The sequence below is a fragment of the Lampetra planeri genome, chromosome 12 (assembly GCF_965212315.1).
Source record: "Lampetra planeri chromosome 12, kcLamPlan1.2.h2, whole genome shotgun sequence".
NCBI lineage: Eukaryota > Metazoa > Chordata > Hyperoartia > Petromyzontiformes > Petromyzontidae > Lampetra > Lampetra planeri.
Window position 1 is genome coordinate 10,297,371 of NC_136118.1, and position 23,631 is coordinate 10,321,001.

The 23,631-nt window shown below is 41.0% G+C and overlaps 1 protein-coding gene across 1 annotated transcript; it reads right to left on the reverse strand.

Moving 5' to 3' along the window:
• Positions 1 to 492: 492 nt before the first annotated feature.
• On the reverse strand, positions 493 to 20,840 carry LOC144721668 (sodium-dependent phosphate transport protein 2A-like). Its single transcript, XM_078599489.1, has 13 exons — positions 20,700 to 20,840; positions 20,049 to 20,114; positions 17,425 to 17,652; positions 16,261 to 16,389; positions 15,009 to 15,152; positions 13,239 to 13,350; positions 9,765 to 9,960; positions 8,789 to 8,884; positions 7,871 to 7,985; positions 6,788 to 6,955; positions 6,129 to 6,245; positions 4,262 to 4,386; positions 493 to 3,720 (listed from the first exon to the last, which is right to left on the reverse strand). The coding sequence occupies exons 2-13, from the start codon at positions 20,110 to 20,112 to the stop codon at positions 3,166 to 3,168; spliced, it is 2,049 nt and encodes a 682-aa protein (XP_078455615.1). The 5' UTR covers positions 20,113 to 20,114; positions 20,700 to 20,840; the 3' UTR covers positions 493 to 3,165.
• Between the last annotated feature and the right edge of the window lie 2,791 nt (positions 20,841 to 23,631).

Sequence of the window (23,631 nt, forward strand, 5' to 3'; positions counted from 1 at the left end):
TTAAAGACGTTGCATACAACTATTCGTTTTCATTGTAGATTGTCTATCACTGTTTATTTATTTACTGAAACTATATTGGTTGGTTGTTCGTAGTGATTTCCTTATTTATCACCATAAATCCATAATCCTGTCGTTATAAAACATGTTTAGTCATAGAATGTAGAAGGCGATATACAAACAATTGTTTATTTTGGTCTTCTTTACGTTTAAAATGACAAATAAAAGTAAATATTTATGTAAATTATTCCTCAACCTATTTAGCATGGTAAGCTTTGCGGTAACTTCATAATAATGACTGTACTATACACACATTGGTGTTTGTGAGGTTAGGGGGTGGCTGTAGTTAATCCTTCCTGATGGAGTGACGTTAAAAATAACTCAACAAATCCACCACGCAGAATCCTATTTCAGTATTCTGCTCCGTGCATAAAGTAAATCCACTTCTGTGGAATTCTTTCAAACATTTCATAGAATACGCACGCAACAACGATGGGGTATCGCCTGAAAATGTTTAATGGCTCAACCGTAATCCTATTTAACATCGCCAAATAGTACAGAAATACGTCTTGAAGGAGACAAACAGTCCACCCCGGGAGACGTGGATGGATTTGCTCAAAGGGTGAAACAGCCTCAGACTCTTTCAGATTGAGGGGCTTTATTTTGAATGAACTCACCGGGACATGCTTTTGGTTACGAATGCATCTGCTGCAGGATTAGCTGGGGGCAAGAGGCGTGATCCTCAAGCGGATCCCACGAGAGCCAAAAAAATTGCCGAGCCAGATGCGATTTGAAGGAGGGCATTTTAGGAACGGGTGGCACTTTGGAATCGGTACGATTATTGTTGAACGCTGACACGGCAGTAGATACAGCACATTTCAAATTTGGATCACTGTTTTGTAATATTGCACTACCCTGAGTAAAACCAAACTTATGAAAGCCACCTATTACAATTTTAAGTTAAGCCAGAAATCATAACTTGCTGGAAATTATTTTCTGGGAGCCGTTAGTTGTTTTTTTGTAGATACAGTACTGTATATCATAAGCTGTTTCCTAAAACCGCATGTAGTGTAGTAAATGAATGATAGGCAATTACATATTCTACAACAGTATCGTTTTATGCGACAATCAAATTCGTAAGTAACAAAATAACCCGCGAGAACAGAATAATAGTACAGGCCAGAAAACCATAAGTCTCAAACAACATACAAAAGACGTGTAAGAAGCATTTAGTCTTCATGCGTTATACTAAAAACCATTAGCAGTTCCTCAAGAAGTGCATTGTGGTTATTTTGACTTCGATCACCATCAAAGTAAATTTGGACAAATGATGACCTACTGAGAGGGAGCAGTAATATATACACTCATGGAACGGGTTCATTCATATTAGGACTCCTTAGTAAAGTATAATCACCATTGATCACTGCTACAAAGTCTGCCTTCGTGAACCATGCGTGTCCTCCTTCGAACACAATAAACTGCCCTAAATCGGTCGTTCCGTTAACAAAGTACAATAGCGCCCCCTTGTGGGCAATGCCGTGTGTTTAAAATTAAACATTGGTGAGCCTATGTTGGGCAGAGTTGCAACAAGCACAAGTAAGACAACGTCTCAGCACATTCGTCAATAACACGAACCTTAGAACAAATACTAAGTTTAGAGCAAATGGCCTGCCATCACAGAGAGGTAGAGTTGCTCTACATCCCTGGCCTATGGACTGTGAAGGGCCATTTGCCAAAAACGTCGCCTGTTGTATACTTAAGGCAGTGTTAATGACGAACGTGTTAAGTTATCAAGTCTTTAAAAGCTTTTGGCCACTGAAAAATTTATAAATTAAAAACCAGAACATTTACTATGGCTTTACAGTTAAATTAAACGTATACTCACTGCAACAGAATGTGAACTGCAGCTTTGGTTATGCCCAGTATCCCAGTAGGAAAAGTGCTGATATTAAGCTCAAGTTAGTGTAAACCAATTAATGTATTGCAGTCCTTTAACAATAATAACTTTGTAAAAATGGTATTCACACCATTGTTATTGCGCAAGGCTATCACGAAAGCTCTATGTTTACCGTAGTCGCAGTAGTTTCACAGTAGTGGGCGATGTTGCTACGTATACATCACAATTGAGTAATTTAACAGGAATTTTTTAAGAATTTTGGCCGTGGCCCCAGCAAAATAATGGCCTACTTTTTTTAGTGTCATGAGATCTTTAACATCCACTGTGAATTCTAGATTTGAAGTTCTCGTGACTGCAAGGGTCCATACTCTTTGATTTTTTCGGTAAAGTCACGTAGGTAAAAAATTAAATTAAATCACGACGTTTCGGAGGCAACACAAGTTTCCGTCTTCAGGTGGCACCGTCACAGCAAAATTACTGTAACGGTGCCACCTGAAGACGGAAGCTTGTGTTGCCTCCGAAACGTCGTGATTTAATTTATTTTTTATTTTCTACGTGACTTTACCGAAAAAACCAATGAGTATCCACTGTGAAACAGACGGCTTGTATTTTAATGAACAGGGCGGCCTGCTGGAATCGAACTGCGAATAAAATACACTTGTGCTCTGTTGGACCATGTCACGACCCTGCAAAATGCCTCTACTACCATAGATATGCAAATGATATGATTTAGTTAGCGGAACAAATATCAACATTTATTGAACTAAACTGCAATTTATATAAAAAAAGTAATAAAGTGCAATTATGTTAAATGAAAATAAAAACCCTTGAAAATATTTACAATTATTCAAACATCTTCTTTTAATATAAAACCTGGCATTAAACTATGTACATCAATTACTGTATTATAAACTCAAGCATCATAATTACAATAAAATAAACATTACCTCATTCAGACTTATAGCAATTACCTACATTTTCCAGTGTGATAAAATGCATGACATAAAAAAATACGTGTATACTATATACTTTTGGCATTTGAAAGCTTGGTAACTATATCTAGTTTTAAAAGTTCCTAAGCAAGGCTTATCACCAGGTGTACAAAAATGTAGCTTTCATGGATATACTAATAACATTCGTAAAAAGTATCAAATACATATTTCCAAAATATACACACAACCAAAATACACGAAGTAACCAAATAGAGCAAGGTTAATATTTTACAATTATTACTCAAAATATGGCCATTACGCCATTTAGGGAAGGATTAGCTAAAGGTTTGTCGAATTAATCATTGCAGGGTTATCATATGCGGCCAATGTTTTTTTGTCACCACAACTTCCAGCATCTTCTTGCTTTTTTTCTTTGGTGGAGTCTGGTATGGAGACAACCTCGACCTCTTCGTGTTTGCCACTTTTGTTGATGCACTTGCAGCACTTACAGCAGCGACCACACACCGCCGAGATGACCCGATCCAAAGGCTTCATGGAGTGCATCCAATCGGGGAGCCAGTCCCAGGTCTGCAGTGCCGACGGCAGGCACTTTGGACACTTGGACTGAGATATGTTGATAACAATGATGAAGATCAGCACAGCTACGATGGGGATACCAACGCCCACCAAGATCTGCCATCCAGCTACCGAGAGGCCGAATATCGCCAGTGGCAGCACCAAAAAGCACATGATCAAGTATAGGACGGCAAACCAGCGGTACTTGGCCGTACGGTCACCCAGTATTTTTGCCATCCTGATGGGGAAACGTAGCTGCGGTATGGGGTACCACAGCAGAATCCCCGAGATGTTGAAGAAGAAATGGCAAAGTGCGATCTGTGATGAGACGAAATGGAAAAAAACAATCAGCTCGTGCATCACAAGACCTCAAACTTGTCTTGAAGGCATCTTAAAAAAATATACAACTTAATTAACCTTATATTCATTGTTTAAAAAAAAAAACGCCCAATACATGACAATCTCATTTGTATCAATGCTAAAATAACTGATTACCAATGGTAATGAGGTGATATACACTTTTAAAAACATCGCGAGTTTTGCTTTAAGAACAATTTTTTTAATGAGAAATGGGCTGCGTATGTAGTACAGTATAACATTGAATAATATAATTTCTCAAGGAAAACTGACTTCATAAAGTTTACAGTGGTAAAATAATGTAATGCGCTGCAGGACCATATTTTATAGCTTCTCATTAGAACATTTTACAAAAAACTTCGAAACTGAATTATATAAATGTTTTACACTATGGTGCTTTCATACAGCCTTTTTTTTGTTAACAAGATTGACATAATTGTCAGTTGTACGATAAACAAGATCAGTATACATTGTAAATATGGATAGAATATTTATTGCAAACCTGGAGGGCATTGTTGAGAGTTTCTCCAGGGCTTGCCAGTGCAGCCAGGAGGGCTGTTGTGGTCGTCCCAATGTTGGAACCCAAAGTGAGTGGATATGCTCGTTCAATGCTGATGACTCCAAGTCCTGAGAAAGACATGGACCATGACAGTAGATATGCTTACATGCTGCATTCAGGTCAAGTTCCGAGCAGTTTTATTATCACAGCAGTCGTGAAAGGAATGACTGTCGTCATCATCACCACCGTTAGCCATGAACTGGATAAAGGTGCTTCCTCAGCCATCACTCTTCTCAGTCATGCGATGCAAGAATCCAACTAGCTTCTGCATAGGTCATTCCATTGCTTTATCTCTGCTACGGACACATTTTTCGCAGTGTTCTTTCCTTTAGTCTGCACGACTGAGCATAATCCCTTCTTGTGACATGTACTGCCCAAGCCAACTTATTTTTCTTAACACTGGAGATGTTTCAGATGCTCTATCTCCTTATGTAAGGCACTTGTAATTTGATTAAAACGATGTGCGTTTTGTTTATTGGATAATATGGCAAAACGTTAAAGTGTTGTGAATATTGGTCCATGAGACTCACAGTTTCCCTTCCCAGTATAGCTAATATAGGTTTACTTGACTGCCAGAACTGTATCTCGTGGTAATTTTGCAATAGCAATAGTGCCCCCTTCTCGCAGAATGTGAGTACTGTCATTCAGAATGCCATTGGCATGACTGGTGACATGACCGATTTGTAATTTGACATTGCTGAACAAAAACGTTAACACTTATTTATTTAGTTATTAATTAGATTTCTCATTTGCACCGTGCAGTGGAAATCTTCCTATCTGATATCATCTAGGGCACAAGATATGGATCCTATTATACAGATTTATCCGTGCAAATTACTCCTTTTAGCTGAGCAGTGAAGCGGAAATAAAAACATTAGGATTGATTAGTTGTCAATTTGTAGACTTGAATACAATGAATTGTCTACTTCTTATGAGTCACTCATCCACACAAATGCTTGGAAAATATGAAGAATTAGTGCATTATAATGATATTAATGTAGTACATTTGGCTATCATTCATGGCTATTGTGAAGCCGTTATGTTTTACATCATCTGCAGTAGTTTCACAGTAGGGGGTGATGTTGATATGCGTTCTGCCAACTGAGTAATCTGCAGGTGTTTTTCTTTTCAAATTAGCAAAAAATGGTCCATGTTGTCAGCACTCAATGGCCTTATCTGGTTAAATGACAACACCCGCTGGATCTTTAATATCCACTGTAAAACAGACGGTATGGAATTTAACATGTAATATACCAGCAGTAATAATTACCAGGGTGGCCGGCTGGTTTCGGACCAAGAACCTCTGAAAAAAGTGGCGAATGCGCTGTCGTTGGGCTATGTTACCGCCCAAATAATAATAGCAGCAGTTTGTACAAGCACTGCCTCTTCTGTTAACCTACTGCTGAATTAGGACCTCCCCACACTTTGAGGGTCATGATAGATATTTTACCATATTTCATCATGCTGGTTAGTGCAGGTTGGTGAAGGTGGACGAATTACAAAACAATTACACTGCGCACAACGCGTAATGCATCTGTATTTGAGCATTGGTTGCCTATCCATGCACTATCCAGGCTCAGCTCTGCTTAGCTACTGAGATTTAATTGCATTGGATGCATTCCGTGTGATTTAGTAAGTGGCAATAGCAGTTTATGCAGATCAATTACAATAGACAGATAATATGAATGATTCATAATATGTATATAGAATGAAGATGAGTTGCACAGTACATGCAAATCTATTCCATAAATTAGCAATGATCATTAATCATTACTGAACCTGGAATTTGTTGAGATAAAAAAAGCCTTACCTATGAGTGGAGTGATTGCTGAAGTGAAGACAGAACTGCTCTGCACTATGAATGTCATCCCAGCTCCAACCAAGATTGCAAGGTAGCCAGTCACCCAAGCGAATGGGAAAGGGAAATCTGAAAAAAAAGGGTCAACAATCAGTTTGAATGAGAGCAGCACACTGGCAACAACCTTCTAAGTTTAATAAAATGCATGTGAACTATCCCTAGCTGTGATTCCACATGGTAACAGATTAATAACTTTGTCAGTGTTGTGCTTGTAACTCGAGCATAAAAATTAGATAAAAATAATTAGTGGAGTGAATTCTGGATGTGCCACATATTATTATCAGAGAAAGTCATTCAGTTAATTTGACGATACGTCATCACATTGTTCAGTGCAGTTTGGTGAAGGTGGATGGCATAGATGTCATAGCATTGTACAGTACAACAAATTATGTTTCTGCACTGCTATCTGCTGATAACGTATCCCAGCCCATCCAAGGACTTTTCAAGCTTAACTCTGCTTAGCTTCCCAGACCAAAAGAGATTGTGCACATTCTCTGTCATTTAGTTATAGGCACACGTGGTGGGAAGGGCCATGAGGTGAGGGGGGGGGGGTGACAATAAAATGCAGAGGATGAGAGACAGTCACAGGTTTGACCAATACACGCACACACCTGTATTGAGGACCTTCCTGATGACGGATGCGATCTGACCCTTGAGCATTGTGTTTAGGACCTTGACTATCAGGATGAGGCACGTGCATAGCAAAAGCAGCGAGCAGGCAAGCAGGATGAGCCCCACGTAGAGGTCTTCCAGCGTGGTCGAGGCAAATATGTGATTACCTGTGGGCAAACGACATCACAAAACTCATGTCCATGCAGACAAAAATCATCCACTTGGCACACTGTGGCAACATGCATGTGCACAGGTATACAGGTCGCATCGTCGGGAGCATTAGCGCAGCAGCGTGCCATGCTATGAACCCCGCGACCCGAGCTCGATTCCAACACCAGTGACAATTATGTGATTCGGTCCTGGACCTCCCCTAGGTCGACTCGGTGTCAAATAAGTACCTGGTACAATGTGTAAACATAGCCACTGGGGAGACAAAGGCAGCCGGGCGTGGTGTTGGCCACCCTCCCCCTCCAGTGCCGTGTCAGCCTTCATTAGGTATACTCGCTAACAGCACTTGCCCCAACAGTCTGTTACTGTCTATACAGGGTTCTAGATTTGAAGCTTTCGTGACTGCAAGGATTCATACTCTTATGTTTTTTCGGTAAAAGTCACGTAGGAAAAAATAAATAATAAAATAATAATAAAATGATAGAAATTATTTCTATTATTATTTCTATCATTTTTCTTTACCTAGGTGACTTTACCGAAAAAACCTAAGAGTATACAGGGGATCTTTGTCTTTAGACTATTATAGCTGATACTTTTTTACATATTATGATTTAAAACATTTATGGGAGGTATTTTTACATTATGTGATATCTACACACAATGCAAAACACTCTATATGATATTGTGCAGTTGCTTATGACAGAGAATTAAGCATATGATTATTAAATATTAAGAATGAAGTCCGAATGAGCTGCATATGACACGTGTGCTGCTTTTGAGTTATATTTAAACAATACATTTAAAAATGGCACATCTGTTTTAATTTACCTGTATAGAGTGCCCCCTTACTTTCGAGGCAATTTGGCAATTATACCCATATCTAGAAGCAACTCATAAATACCCAGGGCACGTACATCTTTCAATGTATTCGGTTTCCGTGACGTTTTTCTCCATCCAGGTGAAATTTCCATCTTCCCAGCACATGTTGCCACACTCAGATACGTTGGCCACGGTGACATTTTTCAGAACCTGATAGGTGAACAGACAAATTGGTTAGCATTTTTTTTTTATTGCAGCAAGAGTGATATCCTGATAAAACAAGTCGTCGAAAATGTGCTTGTATTTTCCTATGCCTTTTATACTCAAGATTTTCTGCAAAATATTGGACAAAAAGGTTGATATTTAAAAAAAAAAAAGCGATGATGGTTGTTAATGAAAAAAATTACGCAAGATAATTTTCGCAGTTGTAGCTTTTATAATGTGCTCTAAAATTATTGTAATGTATAGTGTTATACTGCATGTCTCTTTTTTATACAAACCCAATTTCATAGACTATAGCACATGTCAAGTAGGAAATAATGGACGTAAATAAAGGATAGGATATTATAGAATACAAACTTCACGTTTATGATTTTAAAACGAGTTTGTTTTTGCCATTTTTATGATTTCTTTTTTTCATGATTGGCAATTGCTGAATTGTTGTTGTTCTCGATAAACATGTTTGTTTTGTATATATATTGTAAAAACACCAGTTCTTCTCTTGTATTGTGGGGAGTTGATCAGCGAGATTAATTTGTTCATGTTGAGGTTGGTGAGCCAGTGAATGACTTCAGGATATGCCTGGTTAATATCTGAAATGCTGCCAGTGAATGATTGCAACCGGAGTTGTACTTTGTGGTCCATGATCGCACTGTGGGCTATGTTAAATTGTCCATTGGTGTAGGAGATAGCCAGACCTGCTTATCTCCTGTTATGATCAGCATTTTATCGGTACGAATAAAATAACATAACACAAATCAATAAACTCAATAATTCAGATATGCAACACTTACTGTATATGTGTTCGTCTTGCACCAGGATTTAATGAGACTTTTGTCCTGCGCTTCGGGGTCCCCAGTTGCAATGTCTGTGAGCACCGAGCTATCCAGCTGCGAAAGACACGGGGGAAATGGGAGGACGTGATTATTTCTGGGCAGCGGTGGTGCACGCCTGCATTCCAGAACTGTGAAGGCGAGAGTTAGTGGAGCACAAAAGCATTGCGAAACTTCATCCTTGCAGGCGTCGAGGAGCCATACCCTGGCTTACCAGCAATAGGCGGTACAGAAAATGTGGACTAATCTCCATCTATATTGAAAGAGTTCGTGTTTCCCCCTCACATACGGGGATTTTTTTTCCGGGTGCTCCAGTTTCTTCCCACATGTATAAACACTCAATCGTTGCCCGAAAACATCTTCATCTATGTGCACATCCGTGTTTGTGGATTGTGCGGCCTTGTGTGATGCAGTTGCATAAGTTACGCACTTTAAAAAGTTTAACTATTAATATTCCCATTTGCTTTTTCGGTTGCCTATGTGCAAATCATCCGGAATGCGTTCGATCTTATCAGCAGGGTTTGAGCCTGGGTTGCGCTTGGATGTGTGACCGTCGTGCATTAAGCAGGTGTTATAGGCTGCCCCTCTACTTCTATGCTCCCATGGCATGGGGTGGGCTTCACTCAGCGGTCGACTGACAAAAGCGCAGTGTGTGTACACATGTTAAGGCTGGGTAGATTGGAACACATAAAGGTAACCAAATGCAGGGCCATTTTAACTGTTAAATTACCATGCACATGCGGAAGACATAAGTTCGTGTATCTAGATCTATAACAGAATTGGACGACCGACTGACCTCTACAATGCCTTCCACTAGCAAAAGGATAAAACATTTCCCCATTGCTATAGCTGTGGTCAATGACCATGGTGGGAGTGGTATTCTGAAGAAAGCTTTCAACAGCCACCTCGGAAGATAATAGAGCAGCAAATGATTTACCTGAATGATGAGCTTGGTGAGAGGCTCAGTGATGACTTTCAGGATGTCAGGAGCGTCTTCCCCATTTTCGATGTTGAATGAATCAATTATAAGCTTTGTCAGGTGATAAAGGTAACCAGAGACTACCTCAATGGGCAACAGGACTATCACGGAAATCCAGTTGAAGCAGTCATGCACCGTTGCACCACCAAATGCTCTGTAAGATACAAAAAAAAATCATAAATGTAATCAATAATGCATGCATCCATGCATGCATGTGCAGTACTGAAAAAGTACAGTTACGTGTTTTTAAATATAATCGAAACCACTAGGATGCTGCCGTGATATAATGTTGAGCACACTGGACACCCAGTACAGAGGTCACTGGTTCGTTCTTGTGGTGTAGCAGTTGAAATAGTGGGAAAGATTCTTCAAATGTTCCCACTTTTGCCTACCCCGGAGTATAAATGGGTAAACCACCTGAAGATGGAAGCTTGTGTTGCCTCCGAAACGTCGTGATTTAATTCAGTTGTTTTTTCATTTTTTTTTAACTACGTGACTTTACCGAAAAAAACAAAGAGTAGGGTACACCACAGCCAGTCGATCGGCAAGTCACATACGGTAGGGTAAAGTATGGGTACCCACCTCTTCCAACACCTCTGGCTAGCGTGCAAGAGTAGGCAAAATACCCTCTAGAGGGGCTTGCTAAAGCTCCCTCAGTGGAGGCCTGTTCTGACAGTCGTAGCGTGAGCAAGCATTTGCAAGGCTGCACCTTTACCATAGAATACCTTACGATTCGAGGGCATAAACTGTCTTAGTGTAACCACATTTCAAGATACTGTACTGCATAGCAAGGGTGAATTGCACATTGAATAGGATTAAAAAAAAGAATGGATTTACAGGAGCTTATCTTTCAGATAATGGTTCGTTTTAGGATACTATAGGCATACAGGGATATCAGACGAAGCTATGGTACGTTGGGAATGAAAATATTTTTTTAGGGATGCGACAGTTAGTCATAGTCTTAGGTTTTTTCGGTAAAGTCACGTAGGTAAAAAATAAAATAAAAATTTATAAAAGTTATAATAGAAATAAAATAAAATAATAAATCACGACGTTTCGGAGGCAACACAAGTCTCTGTCATCAGCTGGGACCGTCACAGCTAGATTTACTGTATCAAGTGAGGCAAAAGTAAATCTAGCTGTAACGGTCCAACCTGATGACGGGGATTTGTGTTGTCTCCGAAACGTCGTGATTTATTATTTAATTTTATTTCTATTATTACTTTTATTAAATTTAATTTCATTTTTTACCTACGTGACTTTACCGAAAAAACCTAAGAGTATGAATCCTTGCAGTCACGAAAGCTTCAAATCTAGAGTTAGTCATAGGCACTGGAAAAAGAGGAAAATGTTAACATTGAATTGGTAGAACAGGCGAGGACAGAAAATGAGGGGCAGGGAATTCCCGACAATGGGGGCCAATAGCAGAGGAGCAACCTCCCTTCGATTGGAGGTTTACTCAGGGTTTTGACAGACGCCCTTGGTTGTAAGTGCAGAGGGTACGTGGAAGCGAGTCGATGCAGATGAGATGGACACATTGAGTCCATGGAGGCTTTCAAAGTGAGAGAGACTCCACTACCCATGATACCATGCTGTCATCGTGCTTTCCCTCCAATACGTACATAGTAATGTGTTAGTTGGTGCGCATTTGATATTATTTAGTGCACTGTAACATATATATGTGATGGTGTCTGGTATTAATAAAATTAAACAATGATTTCATTGGATAGCACATACATTGCGTGAGTATCAGATCACTTAGAATTCTGTACTTTTTCACAAACCAATGATATCAGATTCTATAATGAGACATTCATAATTAGTCAATTAAAACCAGCTAATTTAAATACAAATTGAGTCACATTGGAAACATTCCCATGTATGATTCACTCAGCTATGTTTCATTTTAACTATGTCCTTGACTATAGTTCCATAAACTAACCGAACCTTAATTTTTTTTCAAACATTTAGGGAGTTTTACTCACACACTGCTTAACTATTCCGTGAGCAATCATGCAGAAGTGCAGATTACTTTGATTTATTCCAGCCCACGAGGCAATGGCCAAATGTACAAACTGCTCTCTCAGAAATCCATTGTCCCTTTTATTCCCACACATGTTATGTTTTGCTTCAAGTACTGCTTGAGCAAATATTCAGCATGAATAATAATGAAGCCCATTTTATAACGGGAACTCAATTCTTGTAGCTAGTCGCTCACGTCAGTCAGAGGATGATGCGCTATGAATGCTCGTCGTGCGAGCGAGGTCCACCGCTTTGCACTTTGATGACCCACACACAAACACAGTACGGTATGGTGCATTGCCAGTCGCAGTCCCAGTGAATTGAACTGAACAGGCTTTCCTGTAAATTGTGTACTGGGATTGTAATGATTTTCTCCATTGTGATTCAACATTTGTTTGTAATTCGAAGTCACATTATAGTTCAATAATCGCTTCTCTTTTTGCATCGTGGTAAATGTAGCGGCCTCGAGTGACCAGAGGGAATCACCATTTATAAATATAAAAACCCCCCATAAATTCACGTATTGCGAGTGAGAAGAATGTAAATGAAATCGATAAAACCATGCATAATTACTCCTCCAGTGTGTATGATTGTGGCTGTGTGATCTGCCACGTGTTACCCACATTTTATAATTTAGAAAGATTTTACATTCACACATAACCCTTGTAGGAAATGTCCAAACATTTTCCCCCTGGTAGTCTGTCTGGACATTTTGAATCGGAAAAAAAATGTACAGCCCTTTGTCAATATGCTGCTGGATGAAGGCTTCCACATGCCATGTTGTGGTGCAGTGTGCTAGCCAGTGCGCTACCGCTCTACCGCTAATTAATGCTGCATATCAATACTAAATGTATGGCAGTAGCAAAAAATATAAACTTCACTCGTAAAAAATGTAAAGATGCAACTCTGCTAAATGCGTTGCTCCCACCGCTGCTATTACAGCTAGAGCTTGCATGTGCTCCTCGAGTGGGTATTGGCGCTTCCATGCTGGCCAGATATCTTAGAAGAGGTGGGAGTAATCATACTTTCGCCCACCAGACTCAACCTGCCAATTGACTAACTGTAGTGCACACATGTTTTATAATGCTACGTGGACAGTGGGGTAGAGGGGTGGGGGTGCCGGTGGTTATTGAAGAAACGTGCATCATTGTTACAACTGCCGCACCGGGAGATTGAAGCGGTCCAGTGACATCTGTATTAAAAGTTCAGAATGCTCACCGTTACACCACGGCAGCATCTCATTATCCACCCATACGTTTTTTTTTTAAAAACACAATGACTGTATGCACGGTATTATTTTATGTTTGCGGCTTTCACGGCTGTATTGATTCATAGCGAACGTATATATTCGGGTTAGCTGTGTGGGGATTTCCCCAGTGTGTGTGTGTGGAGCATTACAACAACAGTTACCTCCTGAACTGATTCCTGTCGCCCGACTGCATGAGAGCCACGATCGTGTTGGTCACCGATGTCCCAATGTTGGTGCCCATGATGATTGGAATGGCTGACCGCACACTCATTACTGTTCAATAGAGAATACAAAAATCTATTCATCTTTCCGCTGCTTTTGCCAAATATTAATTTGGACATTTCGGTCCAGGACAATGTTTTTTTTCTGTCATATCAATCAATCTTGTGTCACTGACGCATTACCAGTTGCCATACTGTAGGCCATTGCGCTGGTGCACAGACATTTCATTGTATCATTCAATTCCATGACAATACTATAATGTTGGTTATGTAATTGACATTTCATATACAATGAATGGCATCTTCAAATCATATTTTTTGTATTATCACTGTATTATCGAGTAGAGAATGACACATATAAAACCAGGTCGGTAATGTTTAGGCATTTGCATTTAGTATTACTTATAAAAATGTGACTTTCAATGCAAGACATTCATTTTACACATTTCAGTTCGTAACACTTTAACCAATTATGCCAGTGAGGATCACTGTACGCATGTGCTGTGAAAGGGAGTATATGTGGGTGGATGCACATTGATAAAACTGGGCTAGGAATGTTTTTTTGTTCAAGGAGGCTTACTCAGCCCCCGTTGTGATAAAGCAATATTTCCACATTATTCACAACAGATCCACGTAGCGAGCTTCACACAGTGTGCTGTACAAACTTGCAATGCACCCACACTTTAGCAGCAATGACAGGGGGAGAGTGAGGCAGCCACCTTCACGGGCGCAGAATTGTTGGGGACGAATGAAGCAGTGGAGGCCGTTGATTCAAATCTTTATAGATGGCGCTACCGTCGCCTCAGCAGGTGGTGGGTAAGGGGATGGCAACTTTCTCCGGATGCCAAAATGTTGAGCCTGCGGCTCTGTTTGCACAACACTGTATGAACTATTTCCAAGTGCATGCGAGGTCCCTATTGAAAGCGCACCCGGCCCTGACAAGAGTTTTCCTTTGACTTGGTGTCTCGATAGAGAAAATAATGATACACAATACAATCTCAAGCGACAGAGATACAATTCTGTGCTGTGCACACCAGTAGCCATTTTGAGTACAAGCTGGTAAAATTAAACACAAACTACAGTGAATCGATATCAGCACTTCGGAGACAATGGTGTATACCGTAGATATGCACGATGGGTGCCGGACCAATCACTGTCTTGGTTGCTTCACTGACCACAGTACAGAAAATTTACTTTTAAAAGTATTTGCAAAGTTTCAGTCTGGCAAGCGTAAAAAGGCTAGGGGAGGTTTGTTTGTTCTTATTCTTAAGTTTTTTCGGTTAAGTCACGTAGGTAAAACATTATTTTATTTTACTTTTATTAATTTTAATGTTTTAATCTTAATTTTTAGAACTTTCGTGACTGCAGGAATTATTATTTGTTTCTTTTGGTTAAGTCACGTCTAAAGATAAAATAATAAATTAAATTAATTTATATAATAAATTAAATTAATAATTTAAATTAATTTATAATAAATTAAATTAATAAATTAAATTAATTTATTATTTTATCTTTAGACGTGACTTAACCGAAAGAAACAAATTTTAATGTTTTACCTACGTGACTTTACCGAAAAAACCTAAGAATATGAATCCTTGCAGTCACGAAAGCTTCAAATCTAGAATTTTTTGTTCTTGTTTCGCAATCGGGTGCATTGGGGCGCACGCGTGTTGGAGGAGTGTGGGCTGCTGTGCACGTTGTGTCACGCACGTCCAGAGGAGACCATGCTGACGACGATGGAGGTGGAAGTGCTGGAGCTCTGCACCAGGATAGTCACCAAGATTCCGATGACCAGGCCGGCCACAGGGTTGGACAATATCGAGTTGTCACTGAAGATATCGCCAGCAACCTTACCTGCCGCAAAACAGAAAAGTGAGGTTTGTGTAATGCGTTCGTGTAACTTGCCAGTATATCAGCAATGATATGCACTTTCGTGGTTTTTGTTTTTTCGAGTGGATTCGTAGACAACAAATCGTGTGTCTACTAAGATGTAAATTTAAGAGTAACTCAAAGGATAACATATATTTAGGTCGCTACTATTCACGTTGAGGGAGCGATAATTATTTAAAGTGATTTAAAGGCTCACTTTTGGACGGCCACCATCTAACCTCTTTCCAGAATATATAAGCCTAAAAAATGTGAGATATAAACGAAAGGTGCCAAATTCCAATAGGGTACTGCAGTTGGATTTCAACAGCTGGTTACCAAGTACGACGGAAAATTGTATTTATCTAATCTCTTCTGGTTGGGGAAAAGGTCGACTGCATTGCAATGTGGAGGTTCTTATCTCATTCCAAGTTACCATTGCTTCAGGGCAAATAGGTTAGGGTTTATTTGTTAAAGGGGTATGTGAAAGATCAGCAGCAGGGGGCTATGTTGATAATACGCAGTGGTGGGTTGAGCCATTAAAAAAAGAGCTTAGCACATTAATTAATAATTAATGCAGGTTACTGGCTCTTGAGGTATTCTAGCCACAGACTTTGGAAGTTACTCAATAGCCAAAGCCGTAGCTGGGACTGGCCCACACCACACCATGCGACATCACTTTCCTTACACCAGCAATGTAATCTTTCCCCCCAAATATGGAAACAAGTTAATTATCAGTGCAAAGTGTTTTTTTTTTGTGTGTGTGTATATTGACCAAAATTTACACTGGACGTTTCAACTGTCCAAGTGTTCGCATGATGTGGCCAACAAGTACGGCCTATTCAGATGAGCACTTAACATGAGAAAAGCAACAACAGGTGTTGCATTGATAATTGGTTCTTTACCCTTCTATCTGGCAACAAAACTGACAAAACTGAAAAGGTGTCAGTTTTGTTGCCAGATAGAGGGGTAAAGAACCAATTATCATATTTTTACTGGCAAATGAGGTTCCCATAGGTGTTGCATTCTCACACCAACTAAAAATGGTCAGAAACCAAAGCGCTGACCGAGTCAACGCTTGGAATTGGTTCCCTACCTCCCACCAGCTGAAAGGCTGAGCTCAGGATGTCCAGAGAGCACACGAAGAAGTAGAGGAGGCCGAGCAACAGCACTGGCTTGATGATGCCCGACAGGACTCGCTTCACTTTCCCTGACGTGCTCATCTCTGCAACAAAAACAAAGAGCCAGCCATCCCATGTTATTACTCATTTTTGTGTGTTAAATGTGTTGTCCTTCACCCCCACGCCTCCGATTAGCACGGTTGGCTACGTACGGTGCGAAAGAAGTTCAACGTACATACATACACACAATCTTAAGGCCCTGAAAACACAATGTGATTCTGGAGCTATCGATGGGTTTGATTCTACAAACAATGTTTATTATATCATAATCGCATCATCATTGCACCGTGAGATTGGTCTCAATGCTGTTGTTGCACTCTCGTCGCAACCCAATTAAAATGTTTCAATCAGGAACGTTAGCAATATTAAAGCATTTTTTCCAGCCACTGAGCTAGTTTGGATCACATGACCACAAAGATGGCCTTACTATAAAGATACCCTTATCAATTGTGTGACCTGATTGGTCATCTTCCCTACAATATTGTAGTGAATGGCCATTTCAACACTTTATATGCAGTGATTGATGTCTATGGGTGAATTCGTAAAGTTTTACAACGAGCACTGCTTAATCCTGGTTTGGTTTAGCATCGTTGGTAAATGCTGTTCTGTTCTTGGGAATAAGTTGAATGCTTATTTAAACCCCTCCTCCACCTCCGCCTATGAAAACAGTGCTCCCTTGTGCAAGATTTGACATCGGTCATGTCAGTTCGCTTCTTCGGCCGCGGCTAAAGTCAGTGGCGGGTGATGTCACTCGGAGGTTGTCTGACCATGCTTCAACCACGCTGCTGCCTCAGTGCGGTGTGGTGAACTGCACCCAAGAAGAGTGAGCTGGCAGAGTCATAGGCGGAGTTTGGCTTCTATATTGGGGGGGGTGGGGGCGACAGACCGCAGTTTGCTATGTCCCTCACATTAGCTATTAATTGTAAAGTACTGAAAATTAATTAATAAATGTGCCCAGGTTGGGAGAGGGGGCATTGCCTGCCAGTGCCCCCCCCCAAACTCCACCCATGGGCAGAGTGGAGGTGGGAGGAGGGGAGGGGGTGAAGTCAGGGGAAGACAGCCACAGGTGTGGACCTCACCTGACCACTTGAGGCCAGCCTCCACCTGTATGTCCGCGATTTTCCAGGGGTCAAACTCCTCGTCCGTGTCCTTCGAATCCTCGTCCTTCTCGCTCTCCTCATCCTCCTCGCCCGACTTCACCAGTGCCATCTGGGATACGGCCGGACCCAGGGAGCCGAGCTCGGGGTCACCACTGGCATCGTACTCCTTGACTTCCCCGTGGACATGGCCATTGGCCACACCCTGCCCTGTGTGGTGGAGGCCACGTGAAAGACCATGACGCATCATAGGTTGAAAGGAAATGTCTTCCCACATTACAAAACACAGGTACGTTGTACGGTTTTAATCCATGGCGCGTTATTGGATGTCTAGAGTGATATTGTCAAGCAGATATGTTTTAAGCAGACCGGACCGAGTTTGAAATCTGGGTCCCATCAATTACCAGATGTCATTGGCTAGAGCAATCCATATCAACTATGGGACCCCATGTACCACAAAAGCAATAACGCATGGTGTTTTAAAACATGTTACGGCGGCTTACAATTGATCAATATTGATTCTTAATCTCACGATACATGCATCGAACCATGCGCGGTGCAGTCGATGTGTTTTACACACTCGCACGTTATAATCGCAGTACAGGAGAATCCCTCTTATCCGGGGTGATATAGGGGACCAATATCGCGGCTCCGAGCATCAGCGGGGTTATCCGCGATGTTCCTCCTCTTTTCCGCACGTGAAAACTTTTTTTACGGACAACTCCGCGGACAATATCGCAGCGGGGGGGGGGGGGGGTGAATCTCAAAATGTTTGCACTCATGGTGCCGCAAAGACATGCGTCCGTCTCTATCCCCAGATAAGCACGGTCGGCTCCGTGCGTTGCCAAAGAAGTTCAACATACATACGTACACTTGTGCCGTAACAGAGGCGGAGGTGCAGATACACACAGACACTCTAAAGACACACAGACACGGAGACGCACACATGTACTGACACGGATACGCACACAGGCACGGAAAGACACAAAGACAGGGACACCGATAGTACACGTGTCTCTCCTCGTGTACTGTAGATGTCAGGGTCTACTGACGTTTCCGGCCCTGGCCCACTTACAGGAAAGGGTGTTTCCATGTCTCTGTGTCTTCATGTCTTTGTGTGTCTCCGTGTGTCTCTGTCTCTTTGTGTGTGTGTATTTCTCTCTCCTTGTTTGTCTCTGCATGTCCGTGCCTCTGCGAGTGTATTCGTGTCTGTGTTTTCTATTGATCACAGCGAGTTCCGCCCGTGCACTTGCTATGACCTTGGCATTGCTTTCAAAGTTAGGGATATCAGAAAGCAATGGGGCCCCTGTTAATTTTTTTCCCTGGACCTTACAGCTGTTAAACGGGTAATCGTGCCGCAAATAAGAGGAGTTCTGGTAGTTTGTGGTCCCTGCTGCCATTAGAGGCCCTTCACATTCACGCAACAATGCCAATAGGTTTTGTTTTATGTTCTATTTCATTCGAGCTGGTTTGCGGGAAAATATCTGACGGCTACGAACGGTGGTGTTCTTGAAAAATACAGCACCTGCGTTAATAGGTCAAAAGCCAGAGAAGAACAACGTTTGTTTACACTTTCAGGAAATGTGTCACCAGTCCGCCTTGCATGTGCGCAATGATGCAAAGTCTCCAGACTATATAACGTAACGCTGTTAAAGCTGGGCAATTGACTAGATGGTTGGGTGCGGCATATTTTAAGGTTAACGGAACAAACTAACGCTGAAATGGATCGCAATGAGCGTTTGGGTCAGGCGATTATAGCGACCGATTAGTTCAGCCGACTCAATCCGCACCCCCGATTATGCACGGTTGATTATGTACGGTGCGCAAGAAGTTCAACATGCGGTACATAAATACAGAGGCGAGATCGAACAGTGACATCAACGCACGTGGATGTTTCCGACGCGCAGCGATGGGCGAACGCGTTAACGTGAACACGTCTTCAGTGTCCATCCATCTGGAGATGAACACTGGTTGATGATCCAACGTGCACGTATTAGAATGATAAAAATGTATTTAAAAAAATGAAATTGAGTCAAAATGTTACTTAAAATACATACTAACAACGTTTTGGAATGTGTAAAATCAAGTGTATGTGTTGTTTTGAGTAAGGTCGTAAGTAAGGGCAATGCGGAGGCGATGGGGGGGGGGGGGATCGCCCCATCTCTTCGAGAACCAGAAAATTTCTACTTATTGATATTCGTTTTTTGCCGAATTATATTGTGCTTAATACAACCGATATTTTTATACGAATTAAATAAATAAGCACCGTTCGTAAAAAAAATATTACCAAATAATTTCCATTACATCGAAGGGAATGCACATTCAAATCTAGGGGGACAGAGCACAGTATCAGAGTTATGTTTTTTGTTTGCATTATGACCGCAGTTATTGTGGTCTATGTAAACATGACTCCTTGTAAAAAAAAGGTGTCAGTTTTGTTGCCAGATAGAAGGGTAAAAAACAATTATCATATTTTTACTGGCAAATGAGGTTCCAATTATTTAAAAAAGCTTGAAATGTTCGTTCCCCCGCTGTCGCCGTTGCCAAAGTTTATTGGTCACCCCTGGGGCAATGTGGACGTCAACTCGTATACGCGGGAACCTTACCTTCAGCATCGTCGTAAATGGTTGCTTCGTCCACCTTGTCGTTGATGTTGGGAAGAGGAGCCATTCCTTTGTGATCAAACGAAACATTCGTCCACGTGTTATTTCACCGGTCAGTGTAACAACAGGTCACGGCAGACCGATGTTACAAAAAAAATACAGGCTAGTTCGTCTTTTAGATAAATCAGTAGCGAATACTTTTCCAACATAACAATGTAGTGTGTAATAAATGGTCGGAGAATTACGTGTTTAAGTACGTGAAATACATTCTTGTCAAATTAGTCCAATGGACATACATTGTACATACGTGTAACAAACCACAAAAATCAATCAAGACCTTCGTACGTAAAATAAGCTGGTTGAGTGCAACCAGTTTGTCTAAACATTTCATGTTCAACGCTCAAATGATTGAATCCTGAAAACGATGTATAAATATCAGTAATAGTACCTGTTTGTCACACACGGACTACACGCAACGGTGTCAATAGATAATGTACCTGGAGTGTAATTGGTCGAACATATAACAAACTTTAAAACAAATAAAATTACATTATAGTGTTGTCCACACGCGACTAAAAACAAAATAAATAAACGCACATGGGCAAAACAAACACAGGGCAACATCTGTACACATTTAACAACACTAAAACACACCTGATGGTTGCAGCAAATCGCAGCAAGCTCAGGCACACAACGATGCAGGGCAAGGCGCGCTGCTGCTGCTGAGTTGAGCTGCCGAGCGGAAGCTAAGGGATGAATGGCGAAGTAACGCAATTTATACCCCGAGAAGCGATCAAAGTCTTAAATGTAGCACGCACGGTGCGGGTGCCGCAACACGAGGATTCTCACGGGGCGGTCTCCTCGATGGTCTGGTTAATGATTCTCGGGCCACGCCTGGCCATTCAGTGGGGACGGGGAGGGGGGCAGGGGAGGTGTGCTCATTAAAACCACAGGCGTTGTCACTTTGATGGGCACGGGTCGTTACGCGGAGTTGAGGCTGGGGAGATATTCGCGGTGATGAGAATTGGCTGCTTCCTTATGATCATCGTTACCATCGTCATCACAATCGTCAAAATCGTTCGATGTGCTTTTATGTATATCTGGTTTGTTTTGCTTTACGGAATTTTGAGATTGTACCCGGTTATCACTTTAAAAGAGACAATTCGTCTCCATTGGATCTGACCTGCATTGTTATAAATGTATAATTCGATTTTTATATTCATTAAACTTTAAACGGTTCAAGTAGGGAGCAAAATTGAACTACTGCAGTGCAATTTAATAATAAACACAATCAAAACTGCCTTAGCCTTTAAGCAACTGCATGGGTGCATCGTATTGTGCGAGTAATCTTTACAATGGGCCGCAGTATGGGACAAATTTGTAGTGTCATCATGGTAAAAATCATGACATTGGTGTTCGAGCCCTGCTCTACCACGATTTAGTTTTTATTTACACGACTTACGATGATTGTTAGTCTAATCTCTGCGATTGATTTGCAAACACGGTGAGGATTACCAACCTAGTCAAGCAGGCAACGCAGTTACGTGAAGGGAGCAGTAAAATGGCTTTAGAGAAATTGACTTCTCTAAAACTGACATGAAATAGATTTCTCCAAGACGAAGGTACTATACAAACCCATTGGCTATCAACAAAGATTTGTTCATGAAGCCATCCAGATATATAAACACAGACACAATTTCAACCGAGAAGATGGGTACAAACTGAGCAATCATTGGAAGGACTTTATTAACCAGGTAAAGTCATAACTGGCTGCGATGCTTCCATCCTACCTGCCTATGTTAGCTGTTATTTCCGACTCTCTGAGTTACATTACCTTGTTAAATGTCTTTACGTTCACAGGCTAAATGTCTCACTAACATAGCTGTTGCTCCCTTTTCCTCGATGCGGCGGTGGCGCTCGCTGTTTAATAGGCTGAATGTCTCTCATTAACACAGCCGCTGCTGCGGGAGCCGTCTCACATTGACATGCTCATCTCTAGCAATACAATGGCCGAGGTATAGCTAGCTCTGCGATCTTACATTTACTTGCAAATTCCATCTCTAGCCCCGCCCACTTACCCTTGGGTTGTACCCACCTCAAACCTTTATAACCTTTGGGTGCAATAGCCCACATTTCTTCCTGCCTCAGCAGTCCGCCTGCTGTATTTTTTCACCTGAAGACGATTGCTCGTGTTGCGATCGAAAAGTCGTGATTTTTATTATTATTTTATTATTTTTCTATCTGCGTGACTTTACCGAAAGACCCATAGAGTATGGCTTTAGAGAGTTGTATGAAATATCACAGTGGATAAGCCTTTGCAGGCATTAGTAAATGTGTAGATTTATTCACGTTGGTTGCGTAAGTTATTTGGCTCATGGGAGCAGGTTTTTTTTTTACGTTAAACAACTATGCAATTCTGGACTCCCATATTGTACGTTTATATATTTGGTAATGTGTTACTGGAAGTAACCTTTTAGTTTTCAGACTTTCTACATATTGTGCTTATGTAAACACTTTGGACTTTTAAATATGAAAACTATGGAGCTATCATTTTAAATAAACGGTCTTTGTCAATATGACAATACTACATCATGGGACCTCCTTTGCCAGTACCAAAATATGATAATAGGGTTTTCCCCTTTTTCTGGCAACAAAACAGGCGGACTTTTTAGTAATTTTGAGTACTTTTCAGTACTCCTTTTGGCGTCCTCTGATCTAACACCGTTTGAGACGAGGCTCAAATGAAAGCTGTCTCTGGTGTGGATCAATCAGTTTCAAGGACTATGCACATATTATCAGAGTATGTTTTTTTGTTTGCATTCTGATCACAAGCATTATGGTTAATGCAGACATGATTCCTTGTAAAAGGTTTCAGTTTGGTGTTTTAACATCTTAACACCTGTTTTGTTGCCAGAAAAAATGGGAAAACCCTATTATCATGACAATACCAGTTCGTATGAATTCCAATCTTTAGAAAAATAATTTTTTCCTATATTACATCAAGTATGTACCATATTACTGTAGTGCTTTCAATCGTGAATTTATGGACGGGAAAGCATGGACTGATAGGCCAGAGCAACACCTGACATAGACTGCAGCCAGGAAAAAATGTGGAGAGAGTTGATAGCCGAGGCATCAGGGATCGTTGATAATGAGCATGGCATCGTTTAATGCCGCCTAGGCTAGTGCTGTAACTACCGAGAGTATACTTGTGTGCAGATGGAAGAGCTGCAAGTTGAGGGCCTTGTTGAGAGTAGGATGTTTACCAGCGCTTCGTGGCCCTTAAGTGGCGCTTTACTCTCTTTCTGGGCATGCTTTTCCATGCAATAAAAATTACTTGTGTAATTTACTATACACGTAGCGGGACATCCAATCAGCTCATAATAAAACATTATAGGTCCCTTAAAACTATAAGTACATAATATTCTCATAAACAGATTATACATACTCAAGCTCGATATGTAAAGTTATTGCAAAAAAGAACCTTGGGGTTGAATCTGAGCCTGGTCACCAATCCCTGTTCAAGATCACCCCATCAAACTTATATTGGGTTTGCACTTGATTTGGCTACATTTCAACGATGAGA